Genomic DNA, 20,874 nt, shown 5'->3' on the forward strand with positions numbered 1-20,874 from the left:
TATCTATCTATCTATCTATCTTAGAGTAAAATGTTGTATTGTTTCAGGTGTGGAAAATAAAGAAAATAAATGTTTTGGGTATGTTTTGCTGTTTTTCATTTTTAATGAGATTAAGCTGTTTGCAGGTCAATTGGAATAGATAGCAGTAACATGTGGATTGAACAATAAGTTTATAAAATTAAGATGTGTAAAAAGGCTTAGATAAACAATAGATTGAAAAAAAAAATAGAATAAGAAAAAATTAGAATAAATAAATAAATAAATAAATAAATAAATAAATAAATAAATAAGCACAGGGGCATGTTGGTCTATTTGTTTTGGGAAGAGAGATGTTGGGATTTTGGGACAATGGGTGGCATAGCCTTTCCTGTATGACAAACGCATCATTAGAGTAGCAATTTTTTGGCCCTTCTGGCTTGCCATATTCCTGACAGTGACTGCATCACGCAAGTATCGCGTCACGTTTGGTCTGTAATTACGTAGTAGTTGTACGCGCAGAAGCTGGGTGTGAAGATGGCGGACGAGGAGGCCGAGCAGGACCGTAGTCCTGCCGATGGTATCAGTGAAACAATTGGGAAACTCAGACAGCGTTTGGAAATACTCCACGAGCTCGTTACAGGAAATAAGGACTCGCAGATCCAGTCATCCTCTTCTGAATATTGTCAAGAGTTTTGCACGGTATGTTATTTTCCCATGATACGCTTGGCAAACAAGCTAGCATTAGTAATATTGCTGTGTCGTGGCTACTGAGTAATCCAGCTAAAGGTCTGCTTTCAAAATCAAGCAGTAAACGAGATAGTTGCTGTTATAACCTGAACATTGCAAATATGACAGGATGCAAGTATATTCTCATGCTCATAAAGGTTATTGATAAAGATAAATCGAAACAAACTGACATGTTCTTAGCACATGTTAGCATAAAAGCTGTCTATGTAAGGAACAATTAACCGTAACTTCTGCTTTGGATATACGACTAGTTGACTGGTTTAGACAGGTTATATAATTATTATACTAAGCCAGTTTTCTTAAAGTTTGTCTTGGATTATTTGTTGGCTGCGTGCGCGTGCAGGCAGAATGTCTTCAAGTTTTGTGTTGTCCTCGGGCTGCTAAAATGACTCAGTCTCTTTTATGATGTGGTTGTTATTGTAGCCAATGATGCAGATTTTACTTGACATAGCCTCTTAAACGCAGTTTGTTGGCTCTGACTTTTGAGGGAATGGTTAAGGATTTGCTAGCTTTGGACGCAGGTTGTGATGTGTACGTGCCGAATGAAACGTATGGCATTTTCATCAAGCTTCATACTAAACACAGTGGTGCATAAATGGACTCTAATGTCCATCTGCACTGCATGCTGCTTATTATTGACCCATCTGCCTGGTTTTACGTTTTATGGGATCTGTGTGTTTATATTTTGAATCAGCCAATGGTTTTTATTAAAGCATGCAAATTTATCTAATGGGGAAAAAGACCATTATTACTATTTTAGTTCAATATTTTTTTTACAGCTGCTTAACCTGTCAATAATAAATAATATTTCTAAAATATAATCAAAATACTTTTGTGTTTACTGCTGAGAGTATGATGAAAGCACTGATACATAGAACAATACCGCCAAAGACAATAAAGAAAAATAAACTGTTTATATGAATGATATAGTGTTATAGCTTTGGTTTATTTTGCATTTTATTTTTAGTTCAGATAGTGATAAACCCAGCACAGTAAGTGTTAAATGAACTATTTATTTATTTATTATTAAGTGTCTGACTGTCTTCCCTTTAGACGCTGTTGGAGTTTGCAGGATGTTGGAGGATCGACGAGGAGCCTTTGCCACTGGTGCAAGTGTACATTATTGCCCTGTTGAGTTATGCCCAGGCTTCTCCATACCTCTCCTTGCAATGTGAAAATGTTCCTCTTGTCATTGAGAGGCTCTCTCTGTAAGTAAAATGTACATTTTATTTATACATTTTGTCACTCAGGCAGCAAAAGTTTTGTTGCCTCCAGAGTGACTTATTTGGGCATATTAGGAACCAGGCCCACGGAGCAGCACTGGGCATTCCCAGCACTCCAGCATGCTGGAACCCTATTCTTTTTGTTCTGTTTATTATTATATTTATTCATCTGCTCCTAAAAGTCATTGTGCATCCATAACCGTAAAGGCCTATTTAAGCTTGATGCAGGAGACGGATACGCAGACCTCTGCATCAGTTAGTTACGTAATTTGGTCAGTTTTCAGGGCGTTTAGCTATCCGTCGCTTAATGCCAAAGACGGAGCAATACCACCGGAAATCGCAGGGGCAGTGCTGACCAGAGTAGCTGACATGCGAACAGCGAAAGAAGCAAACCAGAGAAGAAGAAGAGGAGGATTGGGAAGGGGAGAAACAAGCAGAAGAAGAATGAGGATGAGGAAAACAGCTGCAGAAACTGTGGAGCTGTTAAAGAAAGACTACATGCGAATGTTTAGGTTGTGCTGGGCCGCTGGAAACATCTTTATAAGGATGCATTACCGCTGCCAAACTTGGTCTAATACTGACGTCAGCTCACGGGAATGAAGTCTGAACTTAGCACTGCCCACTAGTGGAGGAAAGACTTAACCAAGGAAACACAAAGCTTGCAAGAAAGTGTGAGGATGGCGACATGTGACAACGTTAGAAACAGACGTCGCTAGTTATGTACGTAATGGAGCATAAATGGGCCTTAAGATTATGGATGGAGCCATTCACTAGGTTTGGGTGCCTAGAAAAGCGCTATATAAATCTAATCCATTATTATTATTACTTACCACTGTTTGCACGAGACCTAATCAGCTGAAACAAACTCAACAAAACTGTTATAAAATTAGATCATCGTTTTATTAAGTCAATCTTGTGAAGTTTTAAAAATCAAATGCAGAAAGAAATCAATGTGTTGGTGAAAGAACTTTTCTCTCTTTTCTTTGGCAGGAGCTTTCTGGAGCTTCTGCTCTCGGTGAAGGATTTACCAGATGAGTTATGGAAAGAATTCAAGTCATCTGTGCAGGTAAAGAGGAGAACGGTTATTTTAAGTTAAAAGTGTTGACTTTAAAAGCTTAAAAGGATGAAAACCAAAGCTTTGTTGCAGAAGAGAAATCACATTTGTGTTATTACATTCTGTAATTTATTTTGGCCCCGTAGAGATCTATCTTTTGTCTCCAATCATTAGCAACTAAAATATTTCTGAATTAAAAATTTCTGCTTCAACTTATTTTATTTTATTTTTTTTTTGTTGTTGGGAGCTTTATTAAAACTTGAGTTTTAACTAGATTAAAACTTAAGAGGTGGTTGATGTTAGCCCTGTATTTTTAGATTTGTGATAAGTGATAAGTACCTCAGCCTCTTTTCTATAATATTATTAGATCCGACAACTGATAACTTCACATTTCTTTGGTACTTAATTTGTCCTTCATGGGGCCTATGTGCAAGTTCTTGGATGGAGAGAGGGATAGACGAACAGACAGACAGGCTTATTTTCCGGCTTCCTGTCCAAAATGTCATACCCAAAATAAATTAAGTATGTCTTCATAACTAATAGGGCTATATGTATAATCCTGGTCTGAAAAGAAAGCTGAAACATGTGACATTACTACAGAAGTATCAGGATCCAAATATGTGTTGCTGTAAATAGTTAAAAGATAAACACATTACTTTCAGTGAAAACCAGAGAATGACTGTCTTTTTCATTCAGGAATGAGTAAAGTAATACCTGATGAGGAACTGTGCTGCAGCAGAAGGTAAAAAGTAAAGCTGAGCAGGTTTCCAGGTGTTTAATAGAGGTGTTACACAGGTAAATATCTCAGGAAGCCATCAGCCGATGATGATGGAGACGTCCAGGGATAGCCCCACATTCACCTTAGAGCCACCATGAGGGTCCAGAAAGAAGTGAAGCCCAAGAAAGTCTATGATAGGAAGAGAGAATCCTTCACTATAAACCTCCTTCATCGCCATGGAAACCAGCAGGACCTTCATGGTTCATGTCAAACAAAGAGAGTCATAGGAGAAACATTAGCAGAGTTTTCAGAGCTGGAATCAAACTTTTCACCACCAACAGCAGCAGTAAGACCTGGTTTCTGGTTCTGGCTGCTCGCTCCAGAGTTTCTGTCCCACCGTGATGAGACAGACGTCTCTGGAACCAGCAGAGTCTCTGCTGTCATGTGAGTCCTGGTTTGTGTGGTTTGCATGAGGTGGAGAAATTAGCAGAAGCTCTGAAGTGGACAGAGATGTTCTCCTGGTTTTCTTACATTCCCATAGAACTGCTGGGGTTTGAACTGTGTTTGGTTTGGATGTCGATGCTTGGTGGAGTCTTTTAGCTGAGTTTCTTCCCATTATTTTGGTGTGTTACATATTATGATTGCTGCTTCTTAATTTTTTTTACTTTTGTTTGGTTTGTTTAGTTTTTATTTTAGCTGCTGATAGTCTTCCTGGGGTCCATTTGATAAATACAGTCATATGTCTTTGCACATACAGCAATGCTGCTAAGTACGCGTCCTGCGTCCCTGGTGCATTAAAGTCTGAAAGGACACAGTAAACTGCCGTGGTGCAGCGACTCGTGGAGAAGAGTAAACAAGACATTTTAACGTCAGTCTCAGAGTCTCTAATCACACCAGAAAAAGTTGCTAAACTTGTCGCCAGTCGCAAAAGAGGGATAGAGGAAAAAGAGAGTCACTAAAGTCTAAAACGTTGCTAATTATAGTGACAAGCTGTCCATTCTGTCCATGAAAACCAAAATGCTTCCAGACACAACCGTTTTGGGTCGCTGTTTACATTGGCTCAGCAGTGGCTCTCGTTTCTTTAATCTCTCTCTTATTCAGAATTTCTGACAAGTAGTTCTTCATTTAATTTTTTCCCTGAGTTGTGTCCTCGGCTGCAGAAGCAACAAGGACATTAACCCACAGATTTTCATCCTCCGTTTGCATCTTGGTGCAGAGCAGCTAATCCTCAGTGGACTTCTGCAGGAACTTTTCCAGGTGATGAGCTTCTGGATGACCGGATGTAAAGGACAGTTTGGTCTTTATATGAGCAGAAGAAAAGCTAGATGAACGGGATGATGGGAGAGCAGGTGAGGTGGTACACCTGAGAATTCACATAGAAAGGGTTACTAGCCATAGACGTAATAAGCATGTGACTTTCATTGCAGCGGTACTGATCTGGATGAAACTCCTGTGTGTAGAGGAGAGCATCACTTTTCTCCACCACATTGTGATTGTTTGTTCTCTGATTCCCAGCGTTGCTCTGTCAGACATTCAGTACAGTTCACTCTTTTCAGAAGTTTCAGAGTAGATCTGCCATCAGATCCACTGCTCCTTTTGCTTCAACAGGATTTTTAAAATGGATTTTGTATATTTTCTTTTATAATGCCCAGAATATATTGATATAATAGAATGAATTCACACAGATGAACAGGTATTTGATTTTGGAAACAAAATATCAGAACAGTAAATGTTTAATTACCATATCAATTTTCAGTATGATGGTATAGTTGCAGCCGAGTGGGAAACCTGAAAGTGTTGATGGAAACTATAGCCAGTTGCCTCTAATATGGTGGAGAAAGCCACGGTGATGTCACATGTTCGTTCTCTATAGCGGGGGTTCCCAAGTCCAGTCCTCGAGATCTACTATCCAAACGCTTTTAGATGCAGCCCACACTGAATCGAATAAATGGCCCGTTACCAGGCCTCTGCAGAGTTGAATGACGTGTATGAGAGGATTCAGCCAGTTGATGCAGGTGAGTTGGGGAAAGAATGCATCTAAAAGTTGTAGGATAGTAGCTCTGGATGACGGACTTAGGTTCCACTGCTTTATAGCAGTTCTGCTAAAGATGTCCAGCACATTCAATAGTAATAGTGTTGTAAAAAAGTACACGAATAGTGTGGCCACAAATCCAAATGGTGGTGAATTAAACATGGCTGCAAAGCCTTTTAAGAAGGGTGCCTCTTATTAATGAGCGATACAGCTAAATATGTTGGTAGCACCACAAAAAATGTGCCAAAATCCCCTCCAATTTTATGAGATTTTAAAGGTCCCATATTATACAGTTTTTCTACAATTTCATATGGGTTTCAGAGGTCCAACAACATTTTTTAAAAGTGTATTACCCTAGATTCAGCCTTGGTCCTTGATTTAAGCCATTCCAAGTTAGGGCTGCAACCAATAGTCAACGTTGTCGACAATAGTCAACAGAAAAAATAGCAGACAACGAATTTAACCGTCGGGAAAAAACCTACACAGTCAGACATCGTCGTCTTTTCTTATCTCTGCTGCGAGTTGCACATGCGCAATAAAGTCCACCAGGGGAAAAATATGGCTATCGACCAGGGAAAAGTCGGAAATAACTTCACAGAATAGTCATTAGTTGCAGCCCTAGTCCAAAAGTGGCTCTAATGAGAACCAGCTTTAATGTTGATAAGTGGTGCCTGTCCACGTTCCTCTCTGGGAGAAGATCTGACTTTCGCTGCTGCCCGTTCTGGGATTTTAGAGGGCATGCTCAGCTACCTGGGGGGCGGGTCAATGACCCTATCCACAAACAGGGGTAGTGGTTATTTCCTTTTGTGAGGTCACAGAGGGAAAGATCTGACACTCACCGGTTTGAGCACACATTCGCTAAAAAGTGGAGCAAGCAGGTGAGAGAGGAGACAGAATTTTCTCATTTTTGGGCCTCATACAGGCTATGAGGACACACATGATGTTAGAAAACCTTTAGGAAGTGAGTTTTGCATAATGTGGGGAGAATGTGGAGATTTGATTGGAAAGAATTTTTGATCCCATGCGTGAACCACATGGGCTTACGAGATGTAATGAGTTTTAGGGAAGACTTGAACAATGAATGGTGCAGCCAAATAAAACAGGACTGGCTTATAACGCGTTTTTGTTAGATACTGAGAGGGTTGAGGATAATTGAGCATTGTTTGTTTTGGGCATGTCATTTTGAACAGGGCGCAGAAAACACAAGCTTCATGGTGACAAAGTTAATCAACCAAACAGGTTTCTTTTCTGTGAATTTATCCATTTTTAAGCAGTGTTTTTTTAAGTTTATTTACATTAAAAAGTTGCTTTTCTCTTCACTGGAATTCAGACTGAACTGTCTGAAAACTTCAGCTCGTCACATGCTTTCATGTTGTTGTTTTCCTGCTGTGTATAGTTTGCAGATGGCAAACTTCAGGAGAATGGAATCACCCTGCTCCCTCCTCTATGTGCTCTGAGCCAGTATGATGGTGTTTGGAGCCACTGGGTCCTGCAAGGCCTTCTAGCCAACAGTAACCTCCAACCAGAACAAGGTAAATTTTCTTATTTCTGATGCAAGTTATGTTTAGAGTCTTGTGGTAAGATGGTGTCTCTTTTTTCATATTCTACATAACAAGAGAATGAAGCCACAGTGCTTCACAAACTAGTAATAATAAAAAATAGAGCAAGGAAACTGGAAATAAAGACAGGTTAGACCCAGCTGAGCCAGTACGAGCAGCCATGTAACGTCTTCCTTGCACTTGCTTTTAATGAAATTAGTCTTTTCCAATAGGAGACTTCCCTCTAGCTTGTCACCTTTCACTATATTGTGTTGTTTACACATGCACTGGTTACAAGAAAGTTTTGCAAATATATTTAAAAAACAGGGGTCTAAACTAACATTCTGCATTGGTTGCAATGGTGCACCTAACTTTTTATTTTGGGTGCACCTGAAAAAGTGGAGGCATACCCCACTTTCCCCAGCATCGCCCTCAGCGCCACATTTTAATACCACCCACAGACATTAGCTGTGTTTACTTGGAGCATTTTTGAGCTGATTAAACATCAAATCAGAGTAAAAATGCATCATGTAAACACCTCAGCTAATCAGATCAACCTGGATCGGAAACCACAACCATCCCACAATCTCAGTCTGATGTGATTTCTGTGGTGGGAGTTGTTTCTGCGCACGCTTGAAGCAGGTGGGGGTTATGATGAGGGCCATGACAGCTGGACTGTCTGGATATGTTTTTGTTATTGAGCATTCTGACAGTCAAAAGGTTCAATATGAAGAAACAACAAAACAAAACTTTCTTCTTCTTCCAAATTAGTACACACTGTGTATGTGGTAAGAGTAATTGTTATTAGGCTTTCATTACCAGAGACTTAGATTTGCATTTTTTGGTGATCTCTGTTACAGGCAGATAAACATACATCACAAACCAAAAAACATGAGATCTATGAAAACAGAAAATTTAAAGTTTTAAGATGATCAAAGAACTTTCACCTTCAAAAACCGTGTAAAAACCAGCCACCTAGAAACACATACACGAAGACAACTCTGAAATCTGACTGTCCAAGAGGCAGGGGCAGAGTAACTAAAAGCATCTTCAGTGGTTTCTGTCCTCGTGTGGAACATCAAACAGAATGGAACTTTGAGATCGCCGGCTATGATTCTTCAAGGTTATCTTCAAGGTGCCAAGATAAGATGGAAGTTGACCTGGTATTGCTTTAAACAGAAAAGTATGAAAGCGAACTAGTCTCCTTGCTGTAATCAGATTAAATCTTTCCATCATGTAATCAGACAGCTGACCAGATGTCAGTTGTCAAACTCCACACGTGTGACGGTTTTTCTGCATTGTGGAGTCAGCGGGTCCTACTGATGCTTGGATAGTTACCTCGGAGTCCTGGCAGCTGCCAGTGCAGGAACAAGGAACGTGTGGATTTGTTTCAACAGGAAAACGTTCTATAAGACCATTCTTCTTCATCTTGAAATTTTGACTCCTCTATATTATTCTTCATCATGTTGGATGGCTAATGTTAGCCGGTTACAGTTTCAAACCAACACACACCAAGGTGTACACCTGTGGATCAGAGCCAATCAGTAGTGAAGATGCACCCCTTCTCTGCCTTTGACTAGTCAGTGTTGCTGTTCTCTGTGCGCGGGTGGGGAGGGAATGAACACAGAATGTGCCCATAAGCTGTGAGATGTTAAGTGCAACCAAGAAAACAAAACTAGTAACACTCGACAAATTTTTGGTTGCACTCTGGAGCCCTGCTGAAGTTGTTTTTCTTTTGTTACTGCTTCATATCCAAGATCTCTGCAAGCTGTGTTAAATAATGCTTAATACTTGCATATTATATGCTGAACAAACAATAATAAATAACTAGAAGCTGAGACTAGTCTTTTTTATGATCTCAGGTTCAGTGTTATTTGGTTTGCTATGATTTGTTGTGTAGAAAATGCACAAATAGAAACACTTAGTCAAGAAGGTTATTTACACTTGGCTCTGTGCCGCTGGCCAGAAGGTTTTGACAGATTCATTTTTTATTTTTAAAGTTCAAAACAAAGAACAGTGTTATGTTTGTGATTAGGCAATGAGAAGATTAATAAATCCCATAACCATTTGCTTGAGAGCAAATGCATTTTTATCAACTGGCGACTTTTCCTCAGGTGAATTTTGCACTTTACAAAAATGGAGGAAAAAAACCAAGAACGTATTTAACATAACTGTATGGTGCTTCTTGCTTCAGTTGAGGAGTTTCTGGAGCAGGAAGGGATGATCCTGCTGCAGATGAGAGTGAAACAGCTGATGAAGGAGAAACAGCTGGGGAAGGCTGCGCTTCTGGCAAAGACCTGCTCCGGTTGCTCTGCCTTCCAAGGCAAAGGAGCTTTCAAGCAGATGTACCTGGTCTGCCTCTGTGGGACTTTAGAACGAGATCAGCTCATGGATGAGGTGAGTAAAATGTATTTCAAGTCAGTTACTCTCAACCATGGGGCCCCATGTTAGGGCCTAGAGTGCCAAAAAACCCTTTGAGCACTGCACCTGTGGGCCGAGAGGGACACAGAATCTCAGCTGCAATGCAGCTTCCCACCTCATGGTGGCAGTAGTGGGTCTGTTAGTTGTTCAACAAGCAGATGACGCTCAGCTTGACGCTAGCCTGTAGCAAAAGTTATGAAGAATTTTTTTATTTACAAAAAGAAAGGCAAACAGAAATGCCACATTTTGTACTGCCCATCAATTTATACCATATTTAACTTACTGTTCAGAGGTTTGGGGCATACATAACATCCCCGCATGCATTAATAATAAAACAAAAGAGAGCAATGCACATGAGGCTGAATATCAGCAACACGCCAACCCACTTTTCCTACAGTCAAGATTACTTAAACTCACAGATCTGGTTAAATTTCACACAGAGAAAATAATGTTTAAGTCAAAAAATAACATATAACCAGGTAATATTCAGAAAATGTTTAAAGATTGAGAGGTTATAATTTAAGGGGCAATCTAAACTTAGTCTTGAAAAGCCTTTTCAATTCTGTTTTAGTTTTCAGCTAATAGCTCTGTAGGTAGGAAACATGAACATCTTTCAAACTGTGTCATCTTAAGCATTTTGTGGAGATGTAACGATAGAAGAGGAAACAAATTGTGTGTCTGTGTGACAGGATGCCATTGAATCCAGGTCCTCGGGACCCCCTGCCCTGCATGTCTTAGACGTGTTCCTCCTCCAACACACCTGATTGAATAGAATGAACTTCCTCATCAAGTTCTTTGCAGCCTGTTAACAAGCCATTCATTTCATTCAGGTGTTAAAGTAGGATTACTTCTGAAACATGCAGGGCAGGAGGTCCTGAGGACCTGGACTGAGTAACACTGCATTAAAGACAGAATGTTTAAATAGACGCACTAAAACCAGTTCTGCAGTTGTTTGCAATGTGCAGACACAACTCCAGTTCATATCTTGAAATCTTAAATGGGTTTTTATTGTTCTTTTTCCTCCACAAATCTATACGAGTTGTGTCTTAATATATATACACGTAGAAAATGGTCATGTACAATTTCCAAACAAAATTTTTAAAGACTGAAGGACTATTTTAAAGACCACAAATTAAAAGAAAGTTTGACTTCTTGGATTCTTAATATAAAGAAATGCAGGACAGATAAACATGTTTTGTTCTATATGTTGTCTTCTATTTCTTAAAAACACATTGGATGTTGTGGATTTGTTTTTCCAGTGAAACTGATATCTGTTAATGGTCTCTATCTCTACAGCTTTCAAAGGAGGACTGTCGTGAGGTATTAGACATGATCTGCAACCTGGAGTCAGACGGAGATGACAACGCAGCTTTCAGTTTATGCTCTGCTTTCCTGACCCGTCAGTTTCTCCAAGGAGACACATACTGTGCTTGGTAAGATACCATACTCACCCTCATTAGGTTGGTATAACAGTTCAAATTTTTCACTTTCTATACTGACGAGGAGGAGAAAAGGCTTCGGTCTAAACTAGCAGACCTGGACTCTCGGTCATATTTGGTGGACTTCAACTTTAAAATTCTACGCGCCAGTAAACCTAGTTCAGTCTTTGCCAAGACATCGTTAACTTTCTCGAGTATACTGCAGAGTTGGTTCTGAAGGGACTGTGTAAGAAAGACAAGATCCAGGTGTGCTCGATGAGGGCCTTTTATGACCATGATTATCCATCCGAGATCGTCAAAAGACGCAAGCAATACACTGGCATCAAGAAAGCACTCAGACAAGGGCACTCATTTCCAAACACTGTTTACAAATATGAGGATTCACTGGGAGACGGGCGTGTGCACGTACCGCCGCGCACGGGAGGCTTACAACGAGTTGAAGAGGCTGGGATTTCAAGTGGATGAACCAGGAACAGTGAGACCAGCGCATCATCTCGACTTCGAGATCTTCTGGGCTGGCGGCAGATACAGCAAGCAACTAAAGACCTAAAACTCACGGATCCAAAGACTTAATTACCCTGATCAGTGTTTGACCTTTAGGGCCCTTCACCCCAACAAAACTTTACTATTTTTCTTCTACGCACAAGGTTCACTCCAGGCGTGATTTCTTCTTATTAAACGTAGTGGACCGATATAGAGTAAAAGACCACAACATTATTTACATGTCTGTACAATGGTCAATAAACCTAAATCTACCCTTTTCTAAATAAAAAAATATTATAAAGGTGAATCCAGCTGTTCTTTGGTCATGAGGGGAAAGAGAAAAGGAAAACACGACAATCTGCAAGAGTTACGTAAAAATCTTGAACTTAATCACACCAAGAAAACAGCAAAACACCGACAGACTGAATAAAGTGGGTAAAGAATGAAATACAAAGCACAGATCAAGAGGACACAGAGAAAAAATTGAGATTTTTCAAGCAGACCTTTTACGAATCAGGTCCAAAGGCGACAAAAATTTTAACAGGACGCCTTCTAAAGCAGCAGCTAAAACATGTAAACATGTACCAAAATAACGGATCCATTACGGATAATCTGACTTACTACAATGACCAGATTCACACCATTTTTTACAGACTATTATAGAAAACTGTACTCATGGAGGAAAGCGATATAATTAACTATTTGTCACAATTAGACTTGCCGTTCTTAGGGACAACACAAAATAAAACCTTAAAAGCTCCCATCACTAGAAAGGAATTGGACAAAGCAATCAGTAACTTAAAAACTAAGAAATGTCCTGGCAGTGATGGTTCTACATGGTACAAAAGATTCAAAGAAGAACTAACTCCTACTCTGTTGGAGTCATTTAATTGGACCCTCAGCATGAATGAAATACCTCCATCATGGACAGAAGCTGTGATATCTGTCCTCCCAAAAGAGGGGAAGATGTTATAGAACATGTTCTATAACATGTTATAGAACATGTTATAGAACATGTTATAGAACAGGCGAAGTCCTGTCATTTAAGTGGGGCTTTAGTTAGCCTTGCCTCAGAAAAGGCCTTTGACCGGGTAAGTTGGCCCTTCTTATACAAAGTACTGGAGCGCCTTCGTTTCAGTTGTAAATTCATTAAATGTATACAATCATTATATAGCAATCCAACGGTCAGAATAAAGACTGACGGCCAACTGTCTAACAACTTTCAGCTTTTCAGGGGTTCTCGTCAAGGCTGCTGCTGTAGCCCGGCCTTGTTTGCTTTGTTTATAGAGCCTTTAGCCCAGGCCATAGGGCAAAACAGGGAACTAGAGGGTGTAACAATAGCAAATACTGAACATACAGTAGCTCTCTTTGCTGACGAGATTATTACCTACTTACAGAACCCAGATGCAACCTTCCCAAATCTATGACAACCTTGAAAGATTTCGGTCGCCTGTCTGATTATCGTTTACACATTACAAAAACACAAGTCTTAACTATAAATTACAGCCAAATTACGTAAAAATCCAAACATATTTTCAGGCTAAAAAGATAAAATACTCTACATACTTCCACGTACTTTACAAAAGTTAATTTCAGAGAAAGGATACTACAGCTCAAGCAAACTTATCCTGTTTAATTTTGTGCAACTTGCTTCAACTCTGTAAAATTTAAAGGAGGTTTGCAGGAGACAAAAACCTAACATACTAAAAATACTGCAAGCAAAAATGTAATAGTGACTTACTACACTTAGTAACGATGAGTCAGACTGAGTTTAATACAGCTTCAAACGATGCCCCAGAAGGAGGAGGAGGAGGAGGAAGACGAATCAGTAGTTGCTGGAATCATCCAGGTTGCTGGATGTGATTGATTCTTGCCCCTTTTCTGTCTTCATGTTATTATTTAACCCATTTTTTATGTCCCTTGTCCAAAGGTATCTCTCTGTATTAATACTTCACTGAAGTTAGCCAATGACTGAGCACCAAATACCACCATAACTGAAAACACACACAATTTGCAAATACCTTAAGAACTGAGTTTCCTCACAGCCTGAAAAAGCACACACAGGTATCCATAATAGTTATAATTCTGTTTCAATATAAAAATAATACTTTAATAATCACAAAAGAATATTATATTAAACCATTTAACAACTGAATTTATTAACAATATAAAAAAGCTAAATACAGATGAGATAAAAAGGAAAGAATTTAACTACAATAATATCAAATAACTGAAGAATATCAAATACATTAAAGTAAAACTACATGGATTAAATCAGTTAATAATAATATTATGTAACTTGATGATGCTAGGCATCAAGGGGTCACAACTAAACTCAAATAAAAAGGCTAGTTCCTCGATTGGAGGGGCTGATTTGTGAGTGGGATCCCTGAAGTACAAGCAGACAATGTGTTATAATGAATTGTACCAGGACCTTTTTCTAAAACTTTCTTTCTTTAAAACAGGGAGCTCACTCTGTTTTGGAGCAAACTTATGAAGCGACTGGAGCCGTCAGACCAGGCCTTCCTTGACAGATGCTGTCAAATGTCTCTACTATCCAAGTCTGTGTACCACATCCTGTTCCTCATCAAGGTCATCCAGTCAGAGGTCTGTAGTCAGCCGTAGTCACCAAAAACAGAGAAGAATTGTGTATTATTAGAAAACCCCAACATCGCTTGCCAGTATATAAAGTCTTAAGGATAAAATACTCGATGCTACAACGATGTTGATAAATTGATGTCATAATTTTTTTAAAAAGTATATTTTGTGTAGGTGCGAAAGACCCCACAATGAGTTTCAGGATAAGTTTGAATGTTGTTGGGAGATTTAAATAACTCAATCTTTTCTTTTTCATCATAGATTGACCAGGCTGGCCTGCCAGTGTGCATCGAAATGTGCATAAGGGCTCTACAGATAAAATCAGATGACAGAAAAACCAAATCCACCGTATATAAAACCATTTCCTGTTTGCTTCCTGCTGACCTGGAAGTGAAGCGAGCCTGTCAGCTTACAGAGTTCCTCCTGGAACCCACAGTGGATGCATACTATGCTGTGGAGACTCTTTACAATGAACCAGATCAAAAACTAGACGAGGTGAATATGCACATTCCCAACTCGCTTCGTTGTGAGCTACTTTTAGTTTTGAAAACCCAATGGCCCTTTGACCCAGAGTTCTGGGATTGGAAAACACTGAAACGTCATTGCTTGGAGCTAATGGGTGAAGAGGCATCAATAGTGTCATCTATTGACTCACTGAATGATACTGAGAACCCAGAGGAAGACTATATGAGTCTAAAGGACTTCAACAATATCCCAGACCACATTGTCAGTGGCACATATGAACTTCAAGATATCACAGACAAGAAACAGAAAACCAGAGAAATGAAAAAACTAAGAGAAAAAGGATTTATATCTGCCCGGTTCAGAAACTGGCAGGCCTACATGCAGTACTGTGTACTCTGTGACAAAGAGTTTCTTGGTCACAGGATTGTACGTCATGCTCAGACTCATTTAAGCAGTGGAACATACACATGCCCAATATGTGCTCAAACCTTCAGCTCAAAAGATACTTTGATCCCACATGTAACATCACATGTTAAACAATCTTGCGAGGAAAGGCTGGCGGCAATGAAAACCAACAAAAATCTGGCTAATCCTCAAATAACCACTCCTGGTATTGCAGCGCTGCAGATCCAAACACAAAATGATCTATACAAAAATGGCAATTCCTTGAGGCGTAATGAAGGTTTAATTCAAAATGGTCAGGCGAAAGTGATCAGAGGTGGCTCAGAGATATGCGAGGAGAACATGTGCCCAGTTGGAACATGCAGAAGGAGCTTCAAGTTCTTCAAAAATCTTATTGCACATGTTAAAGCTCACGGAGACGACGAGGAAGCAAAGAGTTTCCTAGAAATGAGAAGCAAAAAGGTTGTTTGTCAGTATTGTCGTCGCCACTTTGTTAGTGTCACCCATCTTAATGATCATTTACAAGTCCACTGTGGTGTGAAGCCTTACATCTGTATACAGCTAAACTGCAAGGCAAGTTTTCTGTCAAACACTGAACTCCTCATACACAGGAAAAGGCACACTATTTTCAAGGCTAGATGCATGTTTCCAAACTGTGGAAAGATTTTTAGTGCTGCCTTCAAGCTGTATGACCACGAGGCACAGCATTATAAAACTTTCACCTGTAAAGTTGTGGACTGTGGAAAGGTATTCCACTCTCAAGAGCAGCTGGATTTGCACCAGGAAAAACATGCTGCCCTACAGGAAGAAAGCCAATCTTCCCGACAGCATCCAGCTTCTGAACAGCCTTCACAAAATTCACAACCTGGTCTGTCGCTGATTGAACAAATACTTTGCAATAAATCTCGGCTTAAGCAAGAGCATTCCCAAGAAAATGTAAACAGGGAAAGTGCTTGTAATCCAAATCATGGAAAGCTTCCAATGTCTGACATTTTGCTGAAATCCACTCAACATCCTGTTGAAACTTTGGGACAATGCAGAGTGAAAGCTCAAAGTGTGGCTTTTCCATCCAGCCAGATGGGATGTGTCAACAGTTCTGTCATCAAAACTGTACATTCCCACTTACTTGAACCAAACAGACAAAGTGATCATTTTGGAGATTATAGAATACCTCATAATCATCCAGTGCCTCCATCGGAAGCCAGCTCTGGAAATCTTTTGCAAAGCCAGCCAAAAGTGTTCTCTAGTATGAATGCTGACGCAGCTCGTTACATCTCTGATTGTGACTTACCATTGCCAGCACAGCAAGGGCAAATGGCAGGTAATAACTCGCTACCAGTACCACTGTCACAGATTTCTAGAGAACCAGCAATGTTGCAACCACTCCCACCGACTGTAAGCCCACAGCAACTACCTGGAAACAAACCAGTAAACCCTGTAACACCCTCAAATAGTACAGGACCTCCCCCCGGACAGAGGGAGAGATTTCACTGTGCGTTTGGAGCATGCACAAGACACTATAGCTCCTACAGAAGTGTGGCCAAGCACATGAAGGCAGTCCACCCAGATTTCTACGAGCAATGGAAAGTTACTCGGACTAAGATCAAGATAACCTATGTTCCAGCGCAGAGTGCATCGTCTGCTGCACATTTGAGTTCAGTTTCCCCACATCAGATTCAGCAGGCCCATGGTGTGTCAGTTCATGGAGTTCAAAGGCAAAATGTTATTCAATCACCTCCTTATGCTAACAGGGTAACCAGCTCAAACTATGCTGCCCAACAGTCACTTTCCTCACTTAACCACAGACAAAATAGTTCATTGCTAATGGGAAATGTTTTGAGCCCTATTGTTCTCTCTCAGTTAGGCACTGAGAGAGATCCCATTGCTACACCATCCCAATTTATAGGCAGTCAAAACTGGCAGACTGTTGATGGAAGCAAACAAATTCATAACTCGGATCCTTCCCAAGTCTTTCCACCTAATGTGCAAGTGATGCCACCAGCTGATTCTAGTAGTGGTGCTCCATCTCTAACAGTTTCATCTTGCACTATGATGAGCAGACCAGAATCCTTTCAGTCACACCTGATGAAGAGTAGGATGCAGTCCATTATTTCTTCAAACATAAACCATGCAAAGGAAATATCCCAACAAGCAAAAACTCTTACGCCATGTGCATTGCAGATGCAGAACAATTTTGTCTCTGGTTCAGTGACACCAGAGAACATCAAAGCAATGGAAAGTCATGAACAATCCAATTACTCCCATCTGGATAGAGCAAGCCATAAAACCGAAAACAACAAACCAGAAAATGGCCCTAATGTCTCTGAAAACAGTCCTGGAAAACAGAAACAAGCCAGAAAACACAAAAGAGCCAAGTGTCCAGCAATCGTTAAGGATGGTAAATTTGTTTGTCGGAGGTGTTTCAGACAATTTGACAGTCCTAGATCCCTTGGGGGCCATTTGTCCAAGCGCACGATTTGCAAACCATATCAAGACTCTGAACTGAACGCAGACTTGCCAAGGTCATTTCTGGGTCTTCTCAATTCAGAGAAAATTGTTGGTGCCTCGCAGTCACATCTATCTTACAACGGTTCCACTATGTATCAGAAGCCCAACTACCCACAAGATAACCTGTCAGCATATGGCAATGGTGAGTCAAACGATGACATCCTCAAACAAATTATGGCTGAATCAAATATGTCTGATCTTTTTGTGCACGCCTCTGTTCCCCAGCCATTGTTTCAAAGCCCCTGTACTCCCTACGGGGCTAGTGAGCGCGTACATGGCTCAGTAATACAACATACAGAAAATATCCAGCTGAAGCATGAAGATATCCCGTACAGTACAACCCATTATCCTCAGCCAAGTATTGATACAGGTCCTGGAAGTGAATTCCCTGAGCCTCTTCTTTCACAAATCCTCACAGAAAATCCTTCCACTTCTATCCTTGGTAGTGCTCCCACAAACACCATGACTCCTGGAGAACTTCACTGTGAAATGGCTATTCTGACACCTAATGCACATTCAAACTTGATATCTGTGCAACATGACAGACAGCTCAGTCAGGCAATAACAAATGGCAATAAAACTGAGACGCAAAGGAGGACTACTGAGAAGGACATTAAAAAGCGGTTGCGTGAGCAGATTTTGGCTGGTGACTTTCAGCGCAGAAGCATGTGTCATTCAAGCAACAGTGATCAAAAAGCAAATCCCATATCTTTGGCCCCAGTGTATAGTCCTCCCAATAGTTCTGAATTTCATAGTTTGTCTCATGATGCAAACAACGATTCAGTTGTCCATGGGCAAGTCTTTAAAAGCAGTTCAGGATCATCTGGTGAAATCAAACAACTATTAAATACACATAGCTTCACTTGTTTCAGAGAGACGGCTGCAATGCAGCAGAAGGTACCAAGCCCAACAGGCATTTTGGCGAGTGATCCAGATCCTGAACCCTCTGAGTTATCAAACAGCCAACAACAGTGCATGACAGAAATTCAGTCTGCGTTTGAGAGACTGAACTTAGTCAGAGAAATGTCTGTTCAGAAGTCAGCCTCTATGAAACAGAATAGAGCCTGTACGGACAGCTGGGCTCTACCTTCAAAAGAAAAGTCCACTAGCTTAGTTTCTCCTACCTTTGTCAAACCATTTGCTTGTGAGTGCTGTTCATTTAGTTCCATATCCAGTGAAGCACTTTGGAAACACCTCTCCAAAACACACAACTACACACTTGAGATGGTTAATGTCGTCAAAAAAAAGTACGGCCAATATGCTCCTTTTAAGTGTCAGAAATGTAGCAAAGCATTTACTCGAAACTCAAACCTTCGCACTCACTACGTGTCATTACACAAACTATCGGCTGAAGAAATTTCAGAACTTGATGTAAAGCGCAAACTGGCCAACGCTGCTGCATCTCCTGCTATTCAGAAGTGGCCAGGTAGTACAGGTGAGGCCCCAGCTAACTGCTCACGTGCTGCTAATGGGAAACATCTGTATCCACTCCAAGATGCAGTAAAAAGTGAGGCATTTGTCCCTTGCATTAACACAGCTCATCATAAATCTCAAGATGAAATTTGCCCCTCAGTCCTTCATCCCTTGCAGTCTGTTCCCATGTACAACCAGGAAATGACTCCACCAGCGCAGGCTCAAACATCTACAGGATTTCTGTCAGCAGGGATGCCATTAGCACAGTGCTCACAAGAACAGCAAAGAAACTCGGCTAGAGTGCACAATCAACATGCAGGAAGTTCGTTTTTCCCCAAAGTATCTCTTCCTGTTACCCAGGATTTGCCTGCCACACCTTACGCTAAAGGCCCGCTGACTCCTGACCAAGGATCTATGAGTAGAGAGGGTGTGGATAAGCCAAATACAGACATCACCATGAAAACAAGAGGGAAAAAACCTAAATCAGGCGACCCCACTAGTCCCTACAGACCTTATCGCTGCGTCCATCAAGGCTGCATGGCTGCTTTTACCATCCAGCATAATCTAATACTCCATTACAGATCAGTGCACCAGTCTGCTTTGTCAGCACTGGAGGTAAACAAAGAGCAAGACCATAGTGAAGGAGTGGATGAAATAATGGACCATGCTGAAGAAGAGCCAGAGGCAGAGTTTCCTCAAGTTTCTGAATTCAGGTGCCAAGTCAAAGACTGCTGCTGTGTTTTCCAAGAACTTCCCAACCTATTCCAGCATTATTTCCAGCTACATAAATTCACTCTCGATAAGGTTGGCAGTCTTTTATCTGGCATCAAACTTGGGACGTTCACTTGCGGCCACAAAGGTTGTACAGAATCCTTCACTGCTTTACGAAAATATGTAGGTCATGTCAAAGAAGAACATAAAGATCTAAATCTTACCAAACCGGAGCAATTAAATGTTTCATTTAAGTGTGAAATTGAAGGCTGCGACCGTTCATACGCCACAAAGTCAAATCTGCTCCGACATGTCATGAAAAAACACCAGGACCTCTACCAACACAAGCTAAAAAATAAACAGGTGAAAGAGAATGGGATGAAACAGAAGTCAAAGACTTTGCTTTATCAAATTACCAAGACAAGTAATGGGAAAGAAAACATTGAGAGCAACAAAAAAAACTTTTTGAAAGCCAACGCAAAGAGAGTGGGCAGGTCGAAGAATCACTGGGTTAAATATGGAAAGCCGTCCTTGAAATCTAAACTTGAGGCATCTGCGATGTGTACCAAGAAATTCCCTCTACAGTATCCTTGTATGATCAAGGGTTGCGAGCTGGTTATGAAAACCGAGCGTAGCATACTTAAACATTACATGGGGCACGGATTGTCTGAAAAGTACCTAGAAGAGCACAGGAGTCACTTCATATTCTGCAGGAAGTTCGCCAGGCAGAAGTGTCACTCCATCAGGAGCGATGACTCCAAATCAGACAACACCTCTGATCAGTCAGACAACGAAATGACGCCACCTGCCGTTGTAGACGGAGTGGATTATGACGATTCAAAGCCTGTCCTGCGCAGGAGGATTCCAGCAGGGATCCCCATTGCGTTATTTGACAGTAAATTATCAAACGACGAAAGCTCTAACAGCTCTGCAGTGCTGAAAAGAAAGCGAGGGCGTCCACGGAAGTTCATAGAAAAAATAGCCAAACGCAAGAAAATTTCACATGTGACAAAGACTGATGTGGTTTACAGCAAGGAGGAGGAGTCGGAGTCCTCCTGCCCTGTCGAAATCCAGGAGCAGACTGAGCCAAGCCCTTCACTTGCCTCTTTTAAACCAATGGGATTTGAAATGTCTTTTCTAAAA

The 20,874-nt window shown here is 40.7% G+C and overlaps 1 protein-coding gene across 1 annotated transcript in view; it reads left to right on the forward strand.

Moving 5' to 3' along the window:
• The first annotated feature begins 501 nt into the window (after window positions 1–501).
• Window positions 502–20,874, forward strand: part of znf292b (zinc finger protein 292b) — a 21,715-nt gene continuing 1,342 nt past the window's right edge. Inside the window, exons 1-8 of the mRNA XM_041975799.1 lie at window positions 502–678; window positions 1,780–1,934; window positions 2,940–3,015; window positions 7,150–7,285; window positions 9,486–9,688; window positions 11,009–11,145; window positions 14,100–14,241; window positions 14,494–20,874. The exon at window positions 14,494–20,874 is cut by the window's right edge and continues 1,342 nt beyond it. Coding sequence (XP_041831733.1) covers window positions 514–678; window positions 1,780–1,934; window positions 2,940–3,015; window positions 7,150–7,285; window positions 9,486–9,688; window positions 11,009–11,145; window positions 14,100–14,241; window positions 14,494–20,874 — 7,395 coding nt within the window. The 5' untranslated portion in view covers window positions 502–513. The remainder of the gene's footprint in view (window positions 679–1,779; window positions 1,935–2,939; window positions 3,016–7,149; window positions 7,286–9,485; window positions 9,689–11,008; window positions 11,146–14,099; window positions 14,242–14,493) is intronic.

Source organism: Melanotaenia boesemani, chromosome 22 (genome assembly GCF_017639745.1).
Source record: "Melanotaenia boesemani isolate fMelBoe1 chromosome 22, fMelBoe1.pri, whole genome shotgun sequence".
Classification (NCBI taxonomy): domain Eukaryota; kingdom Metazoa; phylum Chordata; class Actinopteri; order Atheriniformes; family Melanotaeniidae; genus Melanotaenia; species Melanotaenia boesemani.